Below are 23,205 nucleotides of genomic sequence, written 5' to 3' on the forward strand. Positions count from 1 at the left end.
AGATCTGCATATCCACTAGATGTAGTGCTGCACAAACAAATTCAACCCCTCCCTTCCCCAGTATTGTTTCAGTTGCAGCCATCAGAAGGGACTCGAGATACAAGTTCCATAGTACTTAATATATTTGTCTCTTCTTCGCATTGACCAAAGTCTATCTTCTTCCTTCTTGTTTCTTCCTGCTGAGCTCCTGGCCAGCAGCCCCTTTGAGGTTGACTCATTCCAATCTGTTTACTTATTCCATTCCCAGCATTGACTTCTTGTTTTAGAAGTTGCTGCCACACATGGCCCTCCAAGGTCCCTGCAGAAGAAAATAAATTTGGAGACAATGGAACTGCTGACTGTTAAAAGTTGAGGCTTATAACCCCTTGCTAGGCGCTATATCTGAAGACGGTCAGTGTGTTTCGTCCAAGCAGCGCGCACACAATCTCTGATTGATGAGATGGTGTAAGATTAGATTCCTTAAGGATAGTGATCCTTTTAACACAGTGTCACTTCCCATTGTATCCTGACTCAGTTCCTCAGATGTCAGTTACTTGTGAACAGTCCTCATTAGGCCTTCTCTGCAATTTTATGGAATCTTAAGCCTTGCTACTGAGATAATGGGTTGCTTTGGGATAGTTCTGTGACTGCTTGTTTGAGGTAAGAGCGTCTATGAGGTCAAGTGCTTATGATCAATCTTTGGGCTCATTATCCATTTGCCAAAACTAAATTAGACTTATGACTGTGGAATATCCTGTAGAACTCTCATCAAGGGAGATGGTGAGTGCATTTTGATAAAGTAATTATTTGTTAATATATATGTTTCAATAGTGGCTTCTGGAATTTTAAACAGAAGTATTTAAAATAGCAAAAGTAATGAAATTATATACAGCCTTAAAATGAGTATTGAAATGACACAGTTAGTAAAACTTAATCTGTACAAAATGTGCAGAAAGTAAATGCATGAAAATTATCACTGTGTTCAAGTTGAGATGGCAAGAAAATAAGTAAGTATGATACATTCACTGTAAGTAGAAAAGTCAAAACAACTGCATAGTTACAAAAAAAATGACTATAGAGCCCTCTCAGCACTTACTTCAAAGCAAAGGTATGGTTGTTATCTTAATCAAACTATTCTGTCAAATCTCCAGGACAGATAGGACTTCAATTTAGGCCTTCTGGTCTCAAAGGTAGGGATAATGCCACTGCACCAAAATACCCTCCATTAGAATCCAAACGTTTGCCAGGTAACCTAAAATAAAGTGATTGATTCCCAACAAAAAATAAAAGTGAGCTAACTTAGGACCCAGAGATTAAAGGCTTGAAACCTCACAGCTGTTTTTACTTCTTAAATGGTTGAACATAAATTGGGAAGTGTTAGCTCATTAGCAAGTTTTGAGTCTCAGAATTAAACCTTTATGGGTTTTGCAATATATTCTCTAATAATCAAGTCATAAAAACGTAGTTTGCACTGACCTAAGGCAGTGCAGACAAAGGCTCGGATGTGATGTACTAGCATTCTATTTTTATGAACAAAGTATAAATCTGTTTTTTTATGAGAATGGGAAGACATGGTTTTAGTTTAATTTTTAGTTGTTTTGTGGCTTACTGATAGTGGCAAAGTCTGAAGATCTGAGTTTGAACACATGGACTGGAGTGAGATTTTCTAACCTCATAAGACATAATTGGAGTTGGCAGTTCAAAAAAAGTATAAAACCCAGTGACAAGTGCCATTGGGAAACGGGCAGAAAAATCTAGGAGTCAGTGTGTGTTTTTGTCAGACGGTGAAAGTAAGAGAATTAAAAGTTGCAGTAAAAAAAGTCCTTGCTTACTAAAAATTAAGTTTGGAGAAATTGTTTGTCCCCAAGTTAAAGTGATAGTGAGTTTAGTTTGCAGTTTGTTTTAGGCATCTCAGGAAGTGATATTACATAAATCTCATGAGTATATGGAAATTTACTAGAAAGAAACCAATTTCAGCTGTGGCAATCAGAGCATGAAGCTTTGACAAGAGTCTGGTGAATCTTCAATCGAGTTTGGTATTAGTGAAGATTTTTGCTGTGATTAAAAACAATCAAGAATATGAAACTATCTTTGGTATTTGAAATGAGAACTTTCCTTCTTATGTCTGCAGTAATCAAGTTCATTTTATTTTTCTTGGTGAATAAATGTTTTTTTTGCATTCAAAGTATATTTGCAGGCTCTTGTGTATGTATTCAGTAAATTTGAAACAAAATCAGCTGAGGCCTGTTCAAGCCATGCTTCACATTTAGGTCGGACTCATCTCGTATTAACATAAGATGGAATCATGACAACTGCATTCATTGTATTTAAACAGAATACACTAGGTTAAATGGAGGGCTTGTGTAGCACAGTGGTACCGTCCATACCTCCAAACCGGGGGGCCCAGGTTCAAGTCTCACCTGCTCTGGAGGTGTGTAATAACTCTGAACAAGTTGATAAGTAAAATATCTATAATAGGCCAATTGGGTGGTTCTTATTACACAGTGGTGATGTTCCTACACCCGAGCCAGAATGCCTAGATTCAAGTCTCACCTGCTCCAAAGGTATGTAGTAATATCTCAAACAAGTTTATTATAAAATAATGAATTGATTAACAACCAAGCATTTTAAACCATAACCTTGTTGCTGAAAAATAAATGCAATCCTACAAAACTCCCCAAAGCACTTTGCATGAGTGTTATTAAACAAACTTTGACATTGGACAGATGAGCAAAAGCTTAGTTCAAATGATCTGATGTGCACTTTTTAAAAACTCTAATTTTCTGTTTACTTCTTTTCTCCCAAGTTGTCATTCTTTAGAAAACATAACTCCCAAAACTTTAACTTTTTTACTTCAATTTGACAGCCTACCATAAATGTCTTCATTGTATAAATTCTACTTCTTATGAATGTAAATGCATTGATGTCATCTTCCTTGTGAAGAGAAAATATGCAATGTATAAATGAAAGTTAAAATAGCAATATTTTTACATTTTTCTGTCAACTTGATTGTGATAATATTATGGAAATTTTATTTGAAAATATATTCAACTTATAAACAAAAAGATAAATGTTGCACATATGGGAGATAATTCGGTGCAATTTGTAGAAATCAGGAAGTTGATGTAAGATAGAGGCATAGAATTGCATAGCACAGAAACTGACCCTTTGGTCCAACTCATTCATGCTGACCAGATATCCTAAATAACTCTAGTCCCTTTTGCCAGCATTTGGCCCATATCCCTCTAAACCCTTTCTATCATATAGCTATCCAGAAGCTTTCTAAATGTTGTAATTGCATTCACCTTCACCACCTCCTCTGGTAGGTAATTCTATACAAGATCACCCTCTGCATGAAAAAGTTACCCTGTAGGTTTCTTTTAAATTTTTCCCCTCTCACCCTAAAGCTATGCCTTTTAGGTTTGGATTTTCTTGGGGAAAACACCTTGACTATTCACTCTAATCATACCTCTCATGATTTTATGAACTTCTACAAGGTCACTCCTCAGCCTCTGATGCTCCAGGTAAAATAGTCTCAACCTACTCAGCCTCTCCCTGTAGCTCAAACCTTCCAACCCAGGAAACATCCTTTTTAGTCTTATCTGAACCCTTTCGAGTTCCACAATATCTTTCCTATAGCAGGGTGACCAGAATTGGATGCAGTATTCCAAACATGGCTGAACCAATGTCACGTACAGCTGCAACATGACCTCCCAATTCCCTGTACTCAATGCACTGACCAATAAAGGCAAGTGTACCAAAAGTCATCTTCACTACCCTGCCTAGCTGTGACTCTGCTTTTGATAAATAAAAAAAAACTATAACAGTGGTATGTTGGAAAAAAATAACACAGCTCACAGCCAGAACCTGGACATCACCCTACTCATATCTCTGATAATGTTAGTAAAGCAGACAATTATAGAAAAGTTCTGTTGATTCTCTGAGAATGCCCAAGATACTGAGTTTGGCTTAAGATATCAAACAAGAATAAGCTGAAAAAATAAGTTTCTCCTGATTCTCATTGTTTTATTTGATGTTGAACCAATTTTGCTCATTTTATTGTTGTAGGTTGCACATATATTAATAAACAACGTAAGAACTGGCTTAACGATAGCCCTCTAGCTAATAGTTGTTTACAGCAGGTGTGGTTTGGCTGAGTGTTAAATTAGCTGGCTAACACATGCTATTAACCGGATATGATGCAATGCAGCAAGTATGCACTGCCCATACACAATCCATAAGTTAATTTGCACTTCCAAGAAAATTTTTCATCTGTGTATTAAATTTAAGCAAAACAGTATTGTCAAACTATACACAGAACATAGGACACTACAGCACAGTACAGCCCTTCAGACCTCCATGTTGTGTAGACCTGTGAAACCAAACTGAAGCCCATCTAATCTACACTATTCTAGTATTATCCATATGTTTATCCAATGACCATTTAAATGCCCTTAAATTTGGCAAGCCTACTACTGTTGCAGGCAGGGCATTCCACACCCTTACTACTCTGAGTAAAGAACCTAGCTCTGACAACTGTCCTAGATCTATCACTCCTCAATTTAAAGCTATGTCCCCTCATGCTAGCCATCTCCATCCGAGGGAAAAGGCTCTCACCTATCCACCCTATCTAATCCTGTGATCATCTTGCATGCCTCTATTAGGTCATCTCTTAACCTTCTTCTCTCTAATGAAAGCAGCCTCAAGTCCCTCATAAGACCTTCCCTCCATACCAGGCAACATCCTGGTAAATCTTTTCTGCACCCTTTCCAATGTTTCAACATCCTTCCTATAATGTGGTGACCAGAACTGTACACAATACTCCAAGTGCGGCCACACCAGAGTTTTGTACAGCTGCAACATGATCTCATGGCTCCGAAATTCAATCCCTCTACCAAAACCTAACACACCATGCACCTTCTTAACAACCCTATCGACCTAGGTGGCAACCATTGATACAAAATAGAAAAGTGGAAGTTTTAAATATAAAAGTATATAGAACAGAATGGAAGATCTTAATAAGAATGTTTTCAGAAGAAAATGAGATTCAGTGTTAATAAAAATGTAACAAAAATCTTTTGAGGATAGACAATTCAATTGATCAAAGGTCTTGCCCTATCTAAAATGCTTACAATCCATTCTTGATTTTCATTATCTAATGACTCACCTCATCCATCTCAAAAGGAGGATAATGAGAAACCTGGTCTACCAAGAGTCCACTGTCTTCGCCATTGGGTGCTCCTGTGAATGCAACAGAAAACTGCATCTGGATCTGTGCCAATGAGCAGACTGTTACACAAATGAGCAGCAGATGTAGCTAAATTAGTGAGATTGAATCGATTTGAACCAGAAAGAATGCCCTTTAGTGTCTACACTGGAGTCACAATTTCTCAAAAGCCGTGCAAAGAAAAATGTTTGTCAGTCATAATGAGCTTAGTTGTGTTTTCAATTCCTCATGAATTTTCTGAATATAAGCTACAGATGTATTAGATGAGATGTAGCTTAAACATACAAATGTGTACTTTTCTGCCTGCATAAATGAATTGACATGTTGCCTCACTGATTAAATGAACTATTTCCTATTGCTTAGACTCCTCTTTACATATTCTTCAGAACATTGCACATTTGTCTGAAACTCTAACTAGCTCTTTACTGCAAAATGCACACATTCCACCTGACAATAATGGAGCTCAGCTGACCTCAATTGTAGTGTCTGAACAAGTCGGTGGATTTTAAGAGGTAACTAACTCTGCTGCTCTCCTAATATGGAAAATACTCAAGCTCTCCTCAAATTGAAAAAGCACAATCACAAAGCAGAGACGGAATTAACCTAATGGAAGAAATGATTTAAATGTTTGTGACACAGGAAAAGGCAACAAAGTGTGTATTGAATTCAGCAGAATGCCTTCTTTTGTGAGAAGGCACTGTTGTTTTGATGTTGAGGCACCAGTCTAATATCTACTTTTAATGGTTTTCAGGGCTATCTGGGGAATTCAGAAGTTTTATGAAATTGATACAGCTTGTTAATGAGGTTTAGGAATGTAAATGGATTTGTCTTGCTTGTCAGAGCATAAGCTGATGCATGCATCCACAGAGATGGCAGAGGATTCTATTTCTATTCATTCACTGGATGAGAGCATAGATGATTTATCCAGCATTTATTGTCCATCCCTAGTTGCCTTTGAAAAGACGGTGGGGATCTTCTTTCTTGAATAACTGTATTCCATACTTTCTGGGTAGATCTGCAAAACTGTCATGAACAGAGTTCCAGGATGTTATCCCAATGGCAGTGAAAGAAAGCGAAGTTCTTCAAAGTCAGATTGCTGTGTGGCTTGGAGAGGATCTTGAAAGTGGTGGTGTTCCTGTCACTCAGCTGTTCTTGTCCATCTAGGTAGTAGAGTTCACAGGTTTGGAAGATTAAAGGGCCTTGGTGGGTTGTTGCAGTGCATCTTTTGTAGGTGATACAAATTGCTGCTATTGTAAGTCAGTAGTGGAGGGAGTGAACTTCGAACGTACCAGATGGAGTTCCAGTCAATTGGAGTTCCAATCAAGTGGCTGCTTTGTCCTAGATGGTGTCAAGCTTCTGGAGCATTGCTGGAGCTGCACACATCCAAGCAAGTGGAGAATTTTCCATCATATTGTTTTCTTTTACCTTGTAAATAGTGGAAAAGCTTTCAGGAGTCAGGCAGTGAGTTGTTCAGTACAGTTTCCCACCTCTGACATACTCATATAGCTGCAGCATTTGTATAGCTGATCCAGTTTAGTTTTTGTTCAATGGTAACCGTCAGAATGTTGATTTGAAAGATTCAGTAATGGCAACGCTATTGAATGTCAAGGGGCAATGGATAGATCCTGTCCTTTTGGAGATGTTCATTGCGAGATTCTTGTGTAGCGAGGATATTATGTACCATTATCAAGTCAAGTCTGAATGCTGTCCAGATCTTGTTGCATTTGAACATGATTTGCTTCATTATCTGAGGAGGTGCAAATCGTGCTGACCATTGTGAAATCATCAATCAACGTATGCACTTCTGATCTAATGATGGAAGGAAAGTCATTAATAAAACAGCTGAAGGTGGTTGGGCTGAGAACACTATCCATTGGAACTCCTATAGAGATATTCCAGGATTGAGATGATTGCCATCCAACAACCACAACCATCTTCCTTTGTGTTAGGTATGACTCCAACTGGTGGAGGACTGTTATCGCGATTCCCATTGCCTCTTGTTTTGCAAGGGCTTCTTGATACTGCACTTGGTAAAGTGTAACCTTGATGTCAAGGGCAGTTGCGCTCCTTCCCCTTTCGATTTTAGCTCTTTTGTTTACATTTGGACCAAGGTTGTAATGAAATCAGGAGTTGGGTAGGCTTTGTAGAGCCCAAGCTGAATGTCAGTGGGCAAATTATTGTAAAGTATATGCCATTTGATAACACTATCAATAGCCCTTTCTGATGGAGCAGTAATCGCCTGAATTGGGTTTGTACTTCTTTTTATGGACATGACCTATCTGAATGACTTTCCAACTTTTTCTGGTTAGATGCCAGTGTTTAATAAATATCTGGAGTTAGGAGTGTAACAATGATTGTGAATCCAGTGTCAAGTACAAGGGGAAAAACCTATCTCATTCACTAATGTCCTTTAGAGAAGGAAACTGCTGTCTTTACCTGGTCTGGCCTACATGTGACTCCAGATCCTAAGCAATGTAGTTAACTCTTAACTGCCCTCTGGGAAATTAGGGATGGGCATTAAATGCTGCCTGGTGACACCCTCATCCCATGAATGAATAAAGGAGAAAAAGAATGGATAATTGGTTTCACCAATCTTCTTGATTAAAGCAGGTGAATAACTTCTGGGTGAAAATTCCGGTAGGTTTTAGGTTAACAATTAAATATTACAAACAAACAGATTCTGATTAAATGAGATTGTCTACTAATATTGGTCCAGCAAATTTTTTTCTTCTGATAAAAGATAAGGAGGAACCAAAACCACTATGACTCAGTTGCCATTGGTGAATGAATAACCTTTGTTAAATTAGACAATTCAAAAATTAGCACTGCAACAAGTGAAGTGTTTCTGATTGGTTCACTCACATTAAAAAAGTTTCTGATGAAAAATCTTCTTGATAAAAGCATTCTACATATGTGGGACAGATTTATTTTAAACTTATTTTATGTATAATCATTTTATCTAGATATTTCAGTATAGCTCTTAAACAGGTATGTCTTTTACATATGTTGCTTACTCCAGTTCAGTGTCATATTCAGTATGGCATTCTAACTGCATTGACTATGACTCATATCTTTGCTACTGAAACTAGCTCTATTTGCTCTAAAGTCTGGGGTCTTGGAAAAGAGTTGAAAAACACTATTGATGAAAGTCTGCTATTCATATCTACAGAGCTTGCCATAGTATTATTGTTACAGTCAGAAATAATAGCATTATCTTTGCTTTAATAAGACAGTGAGTTAGAATCTGATTTCCTGTCACTTACATCAAAGCTGATATAATAATAAACTGTTAATCTGTCTGGAGTTAGTAAGTAGCTCAAGTGTTGTTATTGTCACAGAAAAAAAATTCCTGAATATCTTTGCTTTCCTAAGAAAGTTGTATAATTATTTTGTTAATAATAAACTAATAAAAATGGTAAGTCCTTACCCTTGCAGGGTGCAGACAGCTACATGTATGACAGCCAATGGTGAAGCAGTTAAAATTAGAGATGCTCCAGAGATAAGAATTTGGTGGGTGTCAATTTATCGATGTTGTGTGGGGCTGGAGAGCTAAAGGACAAAATTTGCCTGTCCTGATGAGCACATGTCATAGGTGGGTGGGTTCTCTGCAGGATGTCTGGCTCCCATTCACCTTGCTAGTGCTTGTTTACAGGATGCGAAAAGCAATGGTGCTGCAAGCCCACGGGATCCTTTGTCAGTTCCATCCCAAGAGTGAATATCTTAGACCCTCTGCAATTTTGATGGAGTTGGTCCAGTTTCTGAAGGTGACGTGCACTATGACAGTTCAGAAGTGTTGGAAAGTTCCACAATCCCTTGTGTGGAATTGGGAAACATTTGACAGACAAGCTCAAAAAGTGTTGAACCAACTGCACATATCATAATATAGTGTCATAAATCAAACTTGCTTTAATACAGTGATTGAAGATTGAGCTTCATTTTAAAAGTCAACTATCCATTAAGATTACAAGCATTGTGAAAGAGAAAAGAAAAGTTTTTAGGTGCATCAGGTTACATTAAATGGATGAAGTGTTCATTCTGCAGTGAACAATAGTGATATCCAGATTTGACAGTGTTATTTGACCCCTGTAATTTAATCATTTTCATTAATTGACAGCTCAGACATTTGTTCCTCAAATGTAAAATTTGAACAGTTGTCTGTTTGAATGCCTTGAAAGTCTTTAATGTATTCAACTCTGGAGCTTTTGTTGACATGGTTATGTAATAAAATCTTGCTCTGTGAGCTTGGTTGAGTTCTAACAACAAACCCCACCCCCAAGGATTCAGCTCAACACGGGATTGGATGCAACCATTAAATGGAACCTCTTTACACATTATTAGCTGACCTGCTGATTCCTGCATCAAAGGGGGAAATCTAACTGAGGAATAGTGAGATCACAAAATAATTTGAAAGTAATGGTGAGAATGTATAATGTTGAGTCTTTGCTTAACTGTTTAAAATCAGGGTCAGCAAGAATGAGTGACTGTTAACTGAGAATTGATGCAATTTGTTATGGGCAGGAGAATTTAGTTGATGTCAAGCTTATTTTGAGTTGTATATGGAAAGTAACCTTCAAATCATTAGAATAGTCAAATCTAGAATGCATAAAAGGACAGATGAGAGTTTCAACAATAAATCATCTCAGGCAGAGGTTCCATCATCGAATGGCTTTGTGAAGGTGCACATATGGGAATGGAAACTCATCTCAGGATTAATATGACTTGAAGGCTGTAAACAGCATGGTTCACCCTTAGGCAGTTGAGGGATTTATGAGAGGTGGCAAAGATGTAGAACTAAGCAAATTCAATGAGCATCAGAAACATGATGTTTTCAGATGAGTTTACTTGGGTGCAACATGTAATGGTAAATAAGCAGAGGCCAAGGAAAGTTTAAGGATATCAAGAGTGAGAATGGGGTAAGAATTCATTGCAAGTAATTTTCTGACAATGATTAAAATGGACACAATCCCATCCTAAGTGACAGGAAGGAGAGTGACGTGATCAACAAGCCCAGAAGGGTAAGGAAAAATAGTTTACTTTGTCACAATCACATGGGATGTCATTTATGATTTTATAAGAGCCATATCGTTACTCTGTAGCTTGTGCAGTTACCTGAGTGGAGGAGTTCAAACTTGGAGTCGTGCAAAAGGTAGGTACAAATTTGGAAGGCAGAGCACATTCAAGGACTCTGAAGAGCATGTAAGAAATTTAAAATACATCTTGACACACTTGATGCATTAAATATTGTAACTTGTCTTGTAAAATATAGAAATGACAATCCAACTGGCTCAGTTCATGCACTTTTTCATCAGCTTAATTTAGAATTTTAAGACTAGAACTAACTAGGTGATTTTGTTTTGATACCTTTGTGTGACAATAAAGGCATTGATTCATTTAATGATATATTTATGCTGCCTGCATTTTTGAAAACTATATGTAGAGCTAACATATGGATAAACCATGTTCACTTCCATATTTTAAGGTAAAGGCTGGAAATTATGCATTCATCTGGGATGTTGCAGCCCTAGAATATTTTGTAGAGAATGAACCTGATTGCTCCCTTGTCACAGCAAGGAATTCTAAAGTTGATCGAGGTTATGGCATTGCTCTTCAAGATGGCAGCCCCTACAGAGACATTTTTTCACACAGGTATGTCCTGCTTGTGCTTGAAATGCAATAGTTTTGATATTGTATTCTACATCTTGTGTCTATAAATAGATATATTCTAACAATGAGATTCTATTATAGTTAACTTAAGTTTTCCAATGTAAACAAAAACTATATAATTTCATTTCTTTACAGTCAGTGATTTTAATTGTTTAATGTAGGTGTGGTGCTACTCAACTTACATAATGCAATACATATTTCTTTTTCTTGTACTAATCATGAAAGTGAATACAAAGGTTGCTTAGAACATCAGGTTGCTTACATTTATAATGAGGAGGCACGATGTCTTTTTGTTTAATTTCAGCTGTCTGAAAGCATTAACAATGAATCTACCAAGAAATCATTTTTTATATTGCTAGTCATGAATGAGCAATCAGGAAACAGGTTATACATTAAACAACTTATTCAATTTCACCTCTCATAGAGTATAAAATTGTCATTAATAATTTCTGTGGACACTTCTACTGGTTTAAGCCATTGGATTTTATGAATAAAGGAAGATGTCAGTGAACTGATTTTGGGATTCCATGAGAGAACTTATCCAAGAAGCTCATGTTTACTTAATTATTTGCATTAACTAAAGATAATACTTTTATTCCATCAACATCCAAGGTGGTTTTATTGAAGCTTGCAATAGTAAATATCTACCAAAAAAGCCTTACAAAGATATGGAGCATTCCCAAAAAAAACCTGGAAAAAATATACTAAGACATATATTCAGGTTCATATTTTTGAATTTCATCATTCTGTATTATACTAGGATTGCCCATCATTATGGTTAGCAGTATTTTCTACTCTTCCTGCAACTTTAGTGACTTCAAGTAAACATTGTTACCGGTATTAATACTGGGCAGGCAATAGGTAACTCCTGTCTTTCCCTTGGGAAAAGTGAGTATGAGTGTAGGTGGAAAATGCTATCAAAAAAGTAGAAAAGATTCTGAATTTTATCAAAGGGATTCTTGAAAAGGATGACAGGGAGCATTCTCAATTTCTACAAAACATTCATCAGACTGCAGTTGGCAAGAATTTCCTACATGTCTGTGAGCCCCACTTTGATGAATGTTAAGCCAATAATTTCAAGCATAGGCAGTGAAAGATTGTGCATTCGGGTTCTGCAAATCTCCAGCAAGAATCATACAGGATTGTCACTAGAAGAACAAAAGCTAACCTACAATGAACTCCCTTTGCTTAGAGAGTTATTGATTCTTTGAAATTTTCTATCCAGAGTTAATGTAGTCAAGGTTAAAATCGATAAACATTTGGACACTGAGGGTATCAGGAATACGGCATTAGGAAAGGAACGTCAATATAGGAGTGGTGAGCATTTTGTTGAAAGGTAGTGCCATTAATGGCAATAACAATTGTATGTCATGAAATTATTTATTTGATGTGAAAAGTCAATATGAATTAATAATTAGCATTTTTATATTCTATGAAGGTATGCAGAACTATTTCTGAAATGGGTTGGACATAACTTTTAAATTTCATCCATTGTGTAATTTTTTTTTCACTGATTTACCACCTTCCTGAAAAAATCTAACTTTAAACACAAGGACACTTTTAAATATTAACTTGAATTTTTCAGAGTAGTTTTAACACTGGCAAGAAAAGTTTATTTCTGTGTATCAGGCCCAAATGCAAATTATAAGGAGAATGGTGGCAACCATTCAGTTTAACCTCGCCGCAGTTTCTACAGCAGAAATTACTGCAGCAACAAATTGGCCTCGATCCAAAAAGTTATAAACTCAGATCTGCACTCCAGAATCTTGAATGTCTCTTGACCATTCCAAAAAGCTATAAACTCAGATCTGCACTCCAGAATCTTGAATGTCTCTTGACCATTCCAAAAAGCTATAAACTCAGATCTGCACTCCAGAATCTTGAATGTCTGTTGACCATTCCAAAAAGCTATAAACTCAGATCTGCACTCCAGAATCTTGAATGTCTCTTGACCATTCCAAAAAGCTATAAACTCAGATCTGCACTCCAGAATCTTGAATGTCTCTTGACCATTCCAAAAAGCTATAAACTCAGATCTGCACTCCAGAATCTTGAATGTCTGTTGACCATTCCAAAAAGCTATAAACTCAGATCTGCACTCCAGAATCTTGAATGTCTGTTGACCATTCCAAAAAGCTATAAACTCAGATCTGCACTCCAGAATCTTGAATGTCTGTTGACCATTCCAAAAAGCTATAAACTCAGATCTGCACTCCAGAATCTTGAATGTCTGTTGACCATTCCAAAAAGCTATAAACTCAGATCTGCACTCCAGAATCTTGAATGTCTGTTGACCATTCCAAAAAGCTATTGAGAAACTGCTACACAATAAAAGGTGTCATATTTCAGATGAAATAATAACGTAGGCTATCTTTGTTGTATTAATTGGATGCAAATGAATATCATACCATGACTGTGAAGAAGAGTAAAGAAATTCTGTATGCTGTCCCAGCCAATGTTTATCCCTTAACCAAAATCACAAAAGTAAATTGACTGATGACTATCAAGTTGTTGTTTGTGGGTGTGTAAATTGTGCTTTTATTTATTATTACAGAAGTGACTACATTTGGTAAATATTTCAAGTTGCTGTAGGGTGTCCTGATATCTTCTCCCCTGCCAGAATTCCTTACATTTCTGACTCTTTTCCATCCAGACATCAGAATTAGCATCCGGGTCATTGCAAGCATGATATTAGGGTTCACTGGGTTCATAGTCTAAAACTGCACATTCCAATTTTATTTGATTGGTTTTCTTACAAGAAGGACTGCCACAATGCAAACACTCACCTTTTAATTCATTAAAGATTTAGTCTTAATGACATATTCGTGCTCTGAAAATTTTTAAAGTACAGAACCCATCTTGACCTGTATTTGTGGTCTACAATTAACTGTGATCCTTGCCAAGCTTTTCAGGTACAGCTGTAACACTGTCAAGGAATGTGAGAAATTGCCAAAGTATGTTCTGTTTTAAAGTTGGCCTAAGAAGAAGCCTGTGTGGTGGAGCTGTTAAGGATTAGATGGGGGGCCCAGATTGTTTTGCTGGACAGAAGGTATACAATATTCACATTTAAAGACAATGGCAGAAGCATCTGTTTACAATGGTTAAGGTATTAGTTTTCAAACTCCCAGATAAGTGTTGAGAGTGTGGATTTGTAAACAGTAATATTTTAAACTATCCATATCCTTCCAAGAAAATAGAGCTGCAGTCTCACAGATAGCTAATCAGAGATTAAACTTTGAAACAAGATAAATGTGATTCACCTTGCCGTAGAGGTAACCTTTGGGAGGAGAGGATTTCTAAAATACTCCTGAAAACATGGACAGATTGGCATGATCCAGAAAATCAGGAGCAGCCAGAGGCTGACATCTCTGTGGTTCACTGCATTAGCATGCAAATATGATTCATTTTGGATTAGAAAGACCAAATTTGTTAGGATTTGAAACAACGTTGGAAGATAATACAGATTGCAGCAAAGGAAGCCTTCATCGCAAAACACAGTTCAACAGTTAAGAATTACCAGACTTGGAAAAGGAAGGAAACAAATCCTCAAGTGCAGAAAATCGCTTTGCAATGGCTCCTGATACTGTGGAATGGGATTTTGGTCCTGTTAAAAGTCCTACAGTTTAAAATACAAGTTCCTTCAAAAATAGAATTTAGTCAATAGTGCTTTGAGCCTGTTTGTTACAGTAGAAATCTTAAAATTTGAAATCCTATTATATTATGCTTACAATTATTTGTTAAGGTACAAATTTCTGTTTTTTTTATAAAGATAGCATTGTCTATGAGGATGATAACATGGTTGCTGAAACTGCCCAGAGTACTCCAGTTGTAGTCTGTGTTGCTGTTATTATGGCTAAAAATAGGATTTCTATGTGCTCTGCATTCTAGACCTCTATGTATGAAGGCCAGAATTTCATTAATCTTTTGTGATATGTACCTATTTTGCAAGTATTTCAAAGGTCTGTTTGTATGAAGACAGAAATCTCTTTGGTTTCTCACCATCCAGAAGAACCTTTTTATTTCAGATTGGATTATCTCACATTTGCCTATGTTGAATTCCACAGTTTCACTCATTCACTTAATCTATTAATACCTCTCTTTAATTTTATTCTTCTATCTCTAGTGCTTTCAATACAGGCTCTCTTTGTATCACAAGCAAATTTGGTTATGGGCTGTTCGTCCATTGTCTGAGTGATTAATAAATACAATGAATAGTTCAGTCCCCAACTCAAATCCTGTCGGACAGAGCTAGAAATATTCTCGCAAATACAATACCTACCTATTATCCCTTCTTGCTGTTTTCTGCCACTCAGGTTTTAAACAAGGTCAATAATTTGCTTTTGTCTCTGAGTCTCAATCTTAGCTAACAACTAAAATCAGAACTGAGTCAGAATTTTCTGTTCACATAATACATCCTTTGCTTTTCAATCACTAACATTTTCTTTCAAACTGTTTCTTATTGAGCTTCTGAAACACCATAGCAACTGTTGCCCAGATACCTCAGGCATAACTTTTAACAGATGTAGCTGCTAGGTTATTTTTGACGCCTATTTGGTGTCATTAGAACTAACATGTATGTAGTTTGTTTGTAATTGTAACTTGTGCATGCACACTGGAATTTTTTTTTCTTCTAAGTTCATAGATTGAATTGTGAAAGGATAGATTGCTCGTTTTTAAGTAAGAAACAAATGGCCCTCCTGATAGGGAGAATGGCAAAAACAAGAGCAGTTTCTGTTATTTTTTAAAAAAGTGTAATGCCAGTACTGCTAATTGCCAGCCATCTTTATGGCTTATTAACACAGGAAACAGCTCAGCATAAGAATCATTTGATAATACAAATGCACATCTGCTTGAGGTCTGCACCTTTCGGTTTGTACTATCTCTCCATTTTCTTTCTACCAAAATGTATCCGTTCACATTTCTCTGCATTGAATTTAATCTGCCACCTATCTGCCCACTCCACCACTTGTCAATTGATTTTTGAAGTTCTGCAGCATCCTGTTGAAAGTTTACAATGACTGCAGGCTTTTGATTGCTCACAAACTTAGACCTCCTCTGTCTGTCAATGTCTATATCATTAACTTATACCAGGAAAATCAAAGGTCCCAATACCAACCCCTGGGTGTTCCACTGCAAATCTTCCTTCAACCTGAAAAAAATCCACTGATCATTATTCTCTGTTTGTGATCACTCAGCCAATTTTGCATCTATATTACTACCATTCATTTATTCGATCAGCTCTTATTTGGCTCCCAAATCTGTTGTATAACACTGTTTCAAACAACATTTGATAGTCCATGTAAACCACATCAGCAGAAATGCCATTATAAACCTTCTTTGTTGCCTTTTCAGCAAGTTGAATAAGCATAAATTTCCCTTCAGAAATTCAATTAACTCAAATAGTCCACATGATTTATTCTAATAATCATGAATTATTTTACCTGAAAGCTCCCTAGCGCCAAAGTTAATCTAACTGGTCTGAAAGTGATCAGCTTATCCTTCACCTTTTTATTAACAAAAGTAGCAATGTTGCAATTTTTCAAACTTTTTGCCACGATCCATGAATCGAAAGAAAACTGGAAAAAAAAAATGCCTCTGTTATTTCCATTCTCACTTCCTTCAATATTCTTGGATGCAACTCCTCTATTACTGGCCTACTTAAATTTAACTACAGACTGTCTATTCAATATTTCTGCATCAATTTTGAACCTTCTGGATTCAGCCTCTTCTCAATTGTACTTTCTGCCAGGCATAAGGACATTCTTCTTTATATTCATTTCTATCTTCATTTTCATCCAGCGAACTCTGGATTTGTTTGCCTTACCTTTTTCTTTTGAGAGAGCGTAGCTTCTGGTCCAAGTAATCCCTTTTTGAAGGTAACCCACTATTCAGCTACACTCTTTAGCTACATTTTGTTCTGTACCAGACTAACCCCCTTAAACTACATTTAAGAAGAAGACCCAACTTTTTCTCACTTTTTTAGTGGCAAGGGCAAGGCATTGTGCTCCAGATGCAATTTCACTGGTCAAAATACAAGGCTTGAAGCAAAACACACTTTAATTTCACACTGTAGTTAAAATACAAAGGAAAGAAAAATGGGAATAGTATTTCCAATAACTCTATTGGAAAACTTAACAGAATAATAGATTATTTAACTACTAAATAGCAAATGATCCAATGTAGTAGCATCCCATAAATGCACCATGGGCAAAGGCAAATTCAGCAAAACAGACTGTCTCATATGGAATTCCAGCAGCAGGAAGAAAAGCCACACATTTAACTGCAAACGAGAGAGGAAATAAAAGCTTCCACATCCATCTTCAAGATCCCAACAACTATTGAAAGCTGAAATAAAAATCCTGATCCATGGGAGCTTGACCCCACCCCGTTCATGTTGTTTTTACTGTTCCAGCTTTTCAAAAAGAAAATGCCAGCTCGGCTCAGAACAGGCAACTCCAAGTTTACAATGTATGCTTCCAAATGAAATATGACAGAACAAATCTTTCTTAAAGGCACATCTCATAACAGATTTTTGTCTCCAGTCTACCTGGCTCAGCTCCATTCTTGCCTCTTTGAAGTTATGTGTTAATTTTTCTGTGTGTGGATTGCTCATTGTCCTTTTTCATCATTGTGCTAAACTGTAAAACCATATGACGTAGGAGCAGAATAAGGCCACTCGATCCATTGAGTCTTCTCCACCTTTCAATCATGATTGATGTAATTCTTAACTCCATGCTCCTGACTTCTCCTTGTAATATTTTATCCTCTCACTAATCAAGAACTTGCCAATCTCTATCTTAAATACACTTAATGGCGTGGCCTCCACAGCCTTCTCCTGCAAAGAATTTCACAGATTAACCACCCCTGAAAACAATTCCTCCACATCCGAGTTCTAAAGGATCGTCCCTTCCCCATGAACTATCAGTGGAAACATCTTCTCCACGTCCACTGCATCAAGGCCTCTCAGTACTCTCTAAGTTTACATGAGATCGCCCTCATCCTTCTAAACTCCATTCAACACCGACCTGGAGTCCTCAACCACTCCTCAAATGACAAGCCCTTCATTCTCAAGTTTATTCTTGTGAACCTCCTCTGGGCCTCCTCCAAGGGTGAGGGGTGACCTTACAGAGGTTTATAAAATCATGAGGGGCATGGACAGGGTGAATAGACAAGGTCTCATCCCCAGGGTGGGGGAGTCCAAAACTAGAGACCATAGGTTTAAGGTGAGAGGGGAAAAAATGTAAAAGGGACCTAGGGGACAACTTCTTCACACAGATGGTGGTACTTTTGTGGAATGAGCTACCAGAGGAGGTGGTGGAGGCTGGTACAACTACAACATTTAAAAGGCACCAGGGTTGGTATATGAATAGAAAAGGTTACAGATTGTTAAATGTTGGCATATGGGGCTAGATTTATTCAGGATATTTGTTCAGCGTGGATGAATTGGACGGAAGGGTCTGTTTCCATGCTGTAAGACTTTATGACTGAATGACTCTATATTATGGTCACTGCCCAATCACCCCACAGTGCCTTCACCTAAGCTCCCTAATTAAGGCTACCTCATTACTTATCACCAAATCCAGAATTGCTTGTTCCTAGATGGGGAAAAAATCATTTTGCTGACATTCCACACATTCCACAAATTCCTTTTGGACAAGGTAGCAGCAGAGTAAGGGGGCTGAGCCAATGGCTCATTTGCTCCCATCAGCTTTCATTTTCTTTCTTTTTTCTTCTTTTTACTTTTGCTCTTCTTTTTTCTTTATCTTTTCCCTTCATTTTGCTTTCTTTTAAGCCTCTGGCAGCAGCATCAAAACCACCAGGATGCGCCGGACACAGCTCCACCTCGACCTGGGGTCTCCCAGCAAGTCAGTGACGGATCTCGGGCTGACTACTCCACCACAGACTCAGGAGCTAGGCCAAGGGTCCAGCTAAGCCCAGGGGTCTGGAGAAGAAATGTGGTCTCAGCCTGGTGTGGTGGTCCCCTGGTGTGGCAGTCTCCAGATGTGGTGGGATCCCAGTCTGGTGGTCTTGTCTCAGTGTGGCAGTCTTTATACTAGTGTGCGGTTCTTAGCCTGGCATGAAGGTTTTGTCCCTGTGTGGAGGTCTCCTTCATCTTTGGTGTCCAGGTATTCCAACAGTCTGGCAGGCAGTCTCATTCAGCAGTGGCAGTCTTGGCCTCGCATGGTGGTTTTCTTTGGTGCAGGTTTTTGGCCCGGAATTTCAGGAGTTCGGTGATTCTCATGTTGGAATATTACTGTTGCCCCAGCTGCATCTTCAGGGTATTCCATCGTTCCTAAATCAGCTTTCTCGAGCCCAGCTTTTAACTGAATGTTATCTTAATTTTATTTTTTAAAATTATTATGTTTGACTTCTGCCATTGATGTCGGCACTGTAGTGGAAGACTTATAAAACTTTTCACAGTATTTTTTATGTAAAAGTATGTGTTGATAAATTTCTGTTCTATTCTATCTCTGTTCTATTCAATTCTATTTTTGTGGATTCCACTACCAACATTATTTTCCCACTCCACCTGCATATTGAAGTCGTCCATGATTATTGTAATAGTGTTTTTCTTTTCCTGCCTTTTCTATCTTCTGATGTATTTTCTGCCAACATCCTGATTACTGCTAGGAGGCCTGCACACAACTCCCATCAGGGCCTGTTTTCCTTTGCAGTTCCGCTACACTACCCACACAGATTCTATGTCTTCCAACCATATATCACTTCTTGCTATTGATTTATATAATTTCTTGTTAACAAGACAACACCCCAACCCTGCCATCTACCTGCTTGCCCTTTCAACAGGACATGTATCCTGGGATATTTCATACCCAACCCTGATCCTCTTGCAACCATGTCTCAATGATGGCCATAGCATTGTTGCTGTCTTTAACTTAAACTCAAATATACAATGATCACTGTCCTCTGAATCATTACTCAATGTTATTTGATCTACTTGCTACATCTCATTCTCAAGAACCAGGACTCACAGTTCCTCCTTTCTCATTGTAGTGCAAATATTCTGCTTTGGTAAATCTTCCAGAATCCATTCCTGGGAATGCGTATATTACTTTGTATCTATACTACATCCAGTCTATATCCAGATAATTAAATACACCATATAATTTTCCTACAATATTTGCACGCTGTATTTTCCTTTTTAGTTTGTTACTCAACATCCTTCCCACTTACTTTGTGGACTGGGCTACACTGAGCAATGTGATTGTTCCTTTTTTTTTGCTTCTTCAACTCTAACCAAATTGATTCTGCCCTTAAACCCTATAGGGCATTCTCCTCATACAACTTCAACTCTCTTTCACCAATATCAAAACTCATCCATCTTTCTTTCCTTTCTTGAACAATTTATGTACAGAAATGTTTAACACCAAGAACTGTTTTTCCTTGAGCCAGGTTTCTGAAATAATCATAACATCATAATTTCAAAGAACATTGACATCTACCCAAAAATATTGAAGATATGTCCACTACAAAATGCAAGTGGAATCTAATCCATCCAATTACTAAGCCATTAGTCTACTCTGAAAGTCTGTAAATTGACAATGCTATCAAATGGCACTTTCTGGTAACAGTGGCTGTTCTTCAATCCAAAGATTATGTCTACCCAGGATCATCCGTTTCTGCTCTAAATTTTCATATGACTTAACAGGCCAATTCCAGATATCCCATCTTCTAGCACATGGGACATAATATCCCACAAAGTAGTATGACCTGAATTTTTGGATTTGTTTCCTTTTCCTTCTTTCTCTGCTGCTTCCCTGCCTCATCATTAAGAAGTTGTGACTCAAAACATGATACAGCTTGCTGGACAGAGTTATCACCATTTTAAGTGTTGTTACAAACCTACTCCCAGTCATTAATTCCATTGTAGTCATTGCTTCACCAAGAGCTTCAGATTTTCTCTGAAGCATTTTCTATATCCTCCCCGGAACGCTGGCCATTTGAGTTTTCAGGAAACATGATTTGACGAGAAAGATCTAATCCAACAACGTTGATGTTCGCCGGAGTTTTGCAAGACTGCTTGTGGACTGACTTCAAGAAGAACGTGAGCATTTGCTTGGCATTCCTAACATTAAATCTGGAGGTTTGCAGAGGCATCACTGATGAAATGCCATAGACTGCAAAAGACTGAGCTGATACAAGCTGATCCAGTGTTGGATCTTCTCCTTAATGGTGGCCTTTTGAGGGAGATGGCCACTAAGTTTTGAGATATGTTTGTCGTGCTTCTGAACAGGTGTAGATTGGTTTGGCAATGTTCAAGGACAGGCTGAGTTCATTGTATGTAGATTTGAAGAGATCATGAGTAGCCTGCAATTTGTTTTAGAATGGGCAGAGTGAATGACATTGTAATCATTCAAAAGCTATATACTACATATGTGTGGTGGTGAGTTTGGCTTTGATGCAGAGGCATCTGAGGTTAAAGAGATCTCTATTTTAGGTCATACTTAATATGTATACCAGAGGGCAATTGATCTTTACTTAAGTTAATAATATGAAAGTGTGGGGTATTTATTATAATAACAGGTCAGAACCCTACAATACAGTGGACATTTTTTAACTTGTAATATTAAAATGTCTTTTTTTTAAAGTACTGATAAGGATTAAGAGTGGCTACAGATTGTAGGTGACTGCCCAAGAGAGTGAGAGGCTACTGTTATATAATATGTAAAAGTGTCTGAAGCCACTTCATTCACATTAAATGTGATATTTCTGACCGTAATTATAACAAGGAGCTAATGATTAGTGCACAATACCGAACCTCCCCAACTGCAGTCAACTCCCCAATTGTTTTTCTCATAGAAGAGCACACAAAGACAAAAGTTAAAAACAGTTTCAACTCTACTGGCATGGACTAGTGAGACTGAATGCTGCCATTTGTCCTAGCCTGGTTTTGAGAATTAATTGTGTTACGATGCTCTCAGTTAATGAATGATCTTTTATTCACCCCGTGTTACTGTTAAAATTCCTATGCATTTCGAGGGCTTAAACCAGTTAACAAGGAAACAGAACAACAAAGGAATCTTTCTCATTCCTGAATACTAGAATTCTATCATGGTTAAAAGGAATTAGTACTGAATCTCAACCAATCTGTAGAATTAAGAATCATGAAGCTGATTGTTTACCCACAAATGCCAGTAACCTCCGGTGCAATAGACAAAATGTTAATAGAAACTGAGGAAATAGGAGTTGGACTATACCATTCAGCCCTTTCAAGATTGCTCCCCCATTCAATATGATGATGGCTGAACATCCATTTCAGTACCCTGCTCCAACCTTCTCTACATAACCTAACAATGCATTCTAAGAACCTGAGATCTTAGTGAAAACCTTCATTATTTAGGCCTCAATTCCTTTCTCTGGCAGAGGATTCCACAGGCTCATCAATCTCTGGGTGAAGAAATTTCTCCTCATAAGATCAAATCCCTATTTCGTGGAGGCAGGCTATCTAGCACATTGACTCCACACTGACCTTTCAAAGACATCCCACCCAGATCCAACATCCCACCACCCCATAACCCTGCATTTACCATGGCTAGTCCACCTGGCCTATACCTCCCGAGATACTGGGCAATTTAGCACGGCCAAACCACCTAAACTGCACATCTTTGGACTGTGGAAGGAAACCGGAGCACCCAGAGGAAACCCACACAGGCAGGGCAAGAATGTGCAAACTCCACGTGGAAACAGTCACCCGTGGGTTGAATTGAACTGAGTACTGCAAGGCAACAGTGCTCCCCACTGAGCCACCATGCCACTCCATTTAGTCCTAAATAGCCTACCCTTGTATCCTTAAACTGTGACTCCTATTTCTGGATTCCCTGGTCATCAGAAACATCTTTCCTGTATTTGCCTCATCTAGCACTGTTAGAATTTTATAGGTTTCTGAGATACATCGTCATTTTTCTAAACTTCAATTAATATAGTCCTCACCGATGTAGTTTCCATATATCAGTCCTGTCATCCCAGAAATTGGTGTGGTACATCTTTGTTGCACTCTCTCCAAAATCAGAACACCCTTTTTCACGGATGGAGAAGAAGATTGCACATAATACTACTGGTGTGATCTCACCAAGATCCTGTGCAATTGCAGAAAGACATCCCGTCTCCTGCACTCAAATCTCATTGCTATGAAGGTCAAAATACAATTTGTCATCTTCACTAGCTGCTGCCCTGCACCCAGGCCTCATTGCACATCCACATCACCCAATCTACCACTCCAATAATGATCTGCCTTTCTGTGTTTGATACCCAAATAGATAACCTCACATTTATTCACATTCTACTTCATCTGCTATGTATTTGCCCACTCACTCATC

The 23,205-nt window shown here is 37.8% G+C and overlaps 1 protein-coding gene across 3 annotated transcripts in view; it reads left to right on the plus strand.

Annotated features, from left to right (window-relative positions):
- Nucleotides 1-23,205, plus strand: part of LOC125458525 (glutamate receptor ionotropic, delta-2-like) — a 496,301-nt gene that overhangs the window by 438,612 nt on the left and 34,484 nt on the right. For all 3 annotated transcript variants that reach the window (XM_048543867.2, XM_048543868.2, XM_048543870.2), the window contains one exon: nt 10,686-10,852. In XM_048543867.2, coding sequence (XP_048399824.1) covers nt 10,686-10,852 — 167 coding nt within the window. The remainder of the gene's footprint in view (nt 1-10,685; nt 10,853-23,205) is intronic.

The sequence above is a fragment of the Stegostoma tigrinum genome, chromosome 13 (assembly GCF_030684315.1).
Source record: "Stegostoma tigrinum isolate sSteTig4 chromosome 13, sSteTig4.hap1, whole genome shotgun sequence".
NCBI classification, from domain to species: Eukaryota; Metazoa; Chordata; class Chondrichthyes; order Orectolobiformes; family Stegostomatidae; genus Stegostoma; species Stegostoma tigrinum.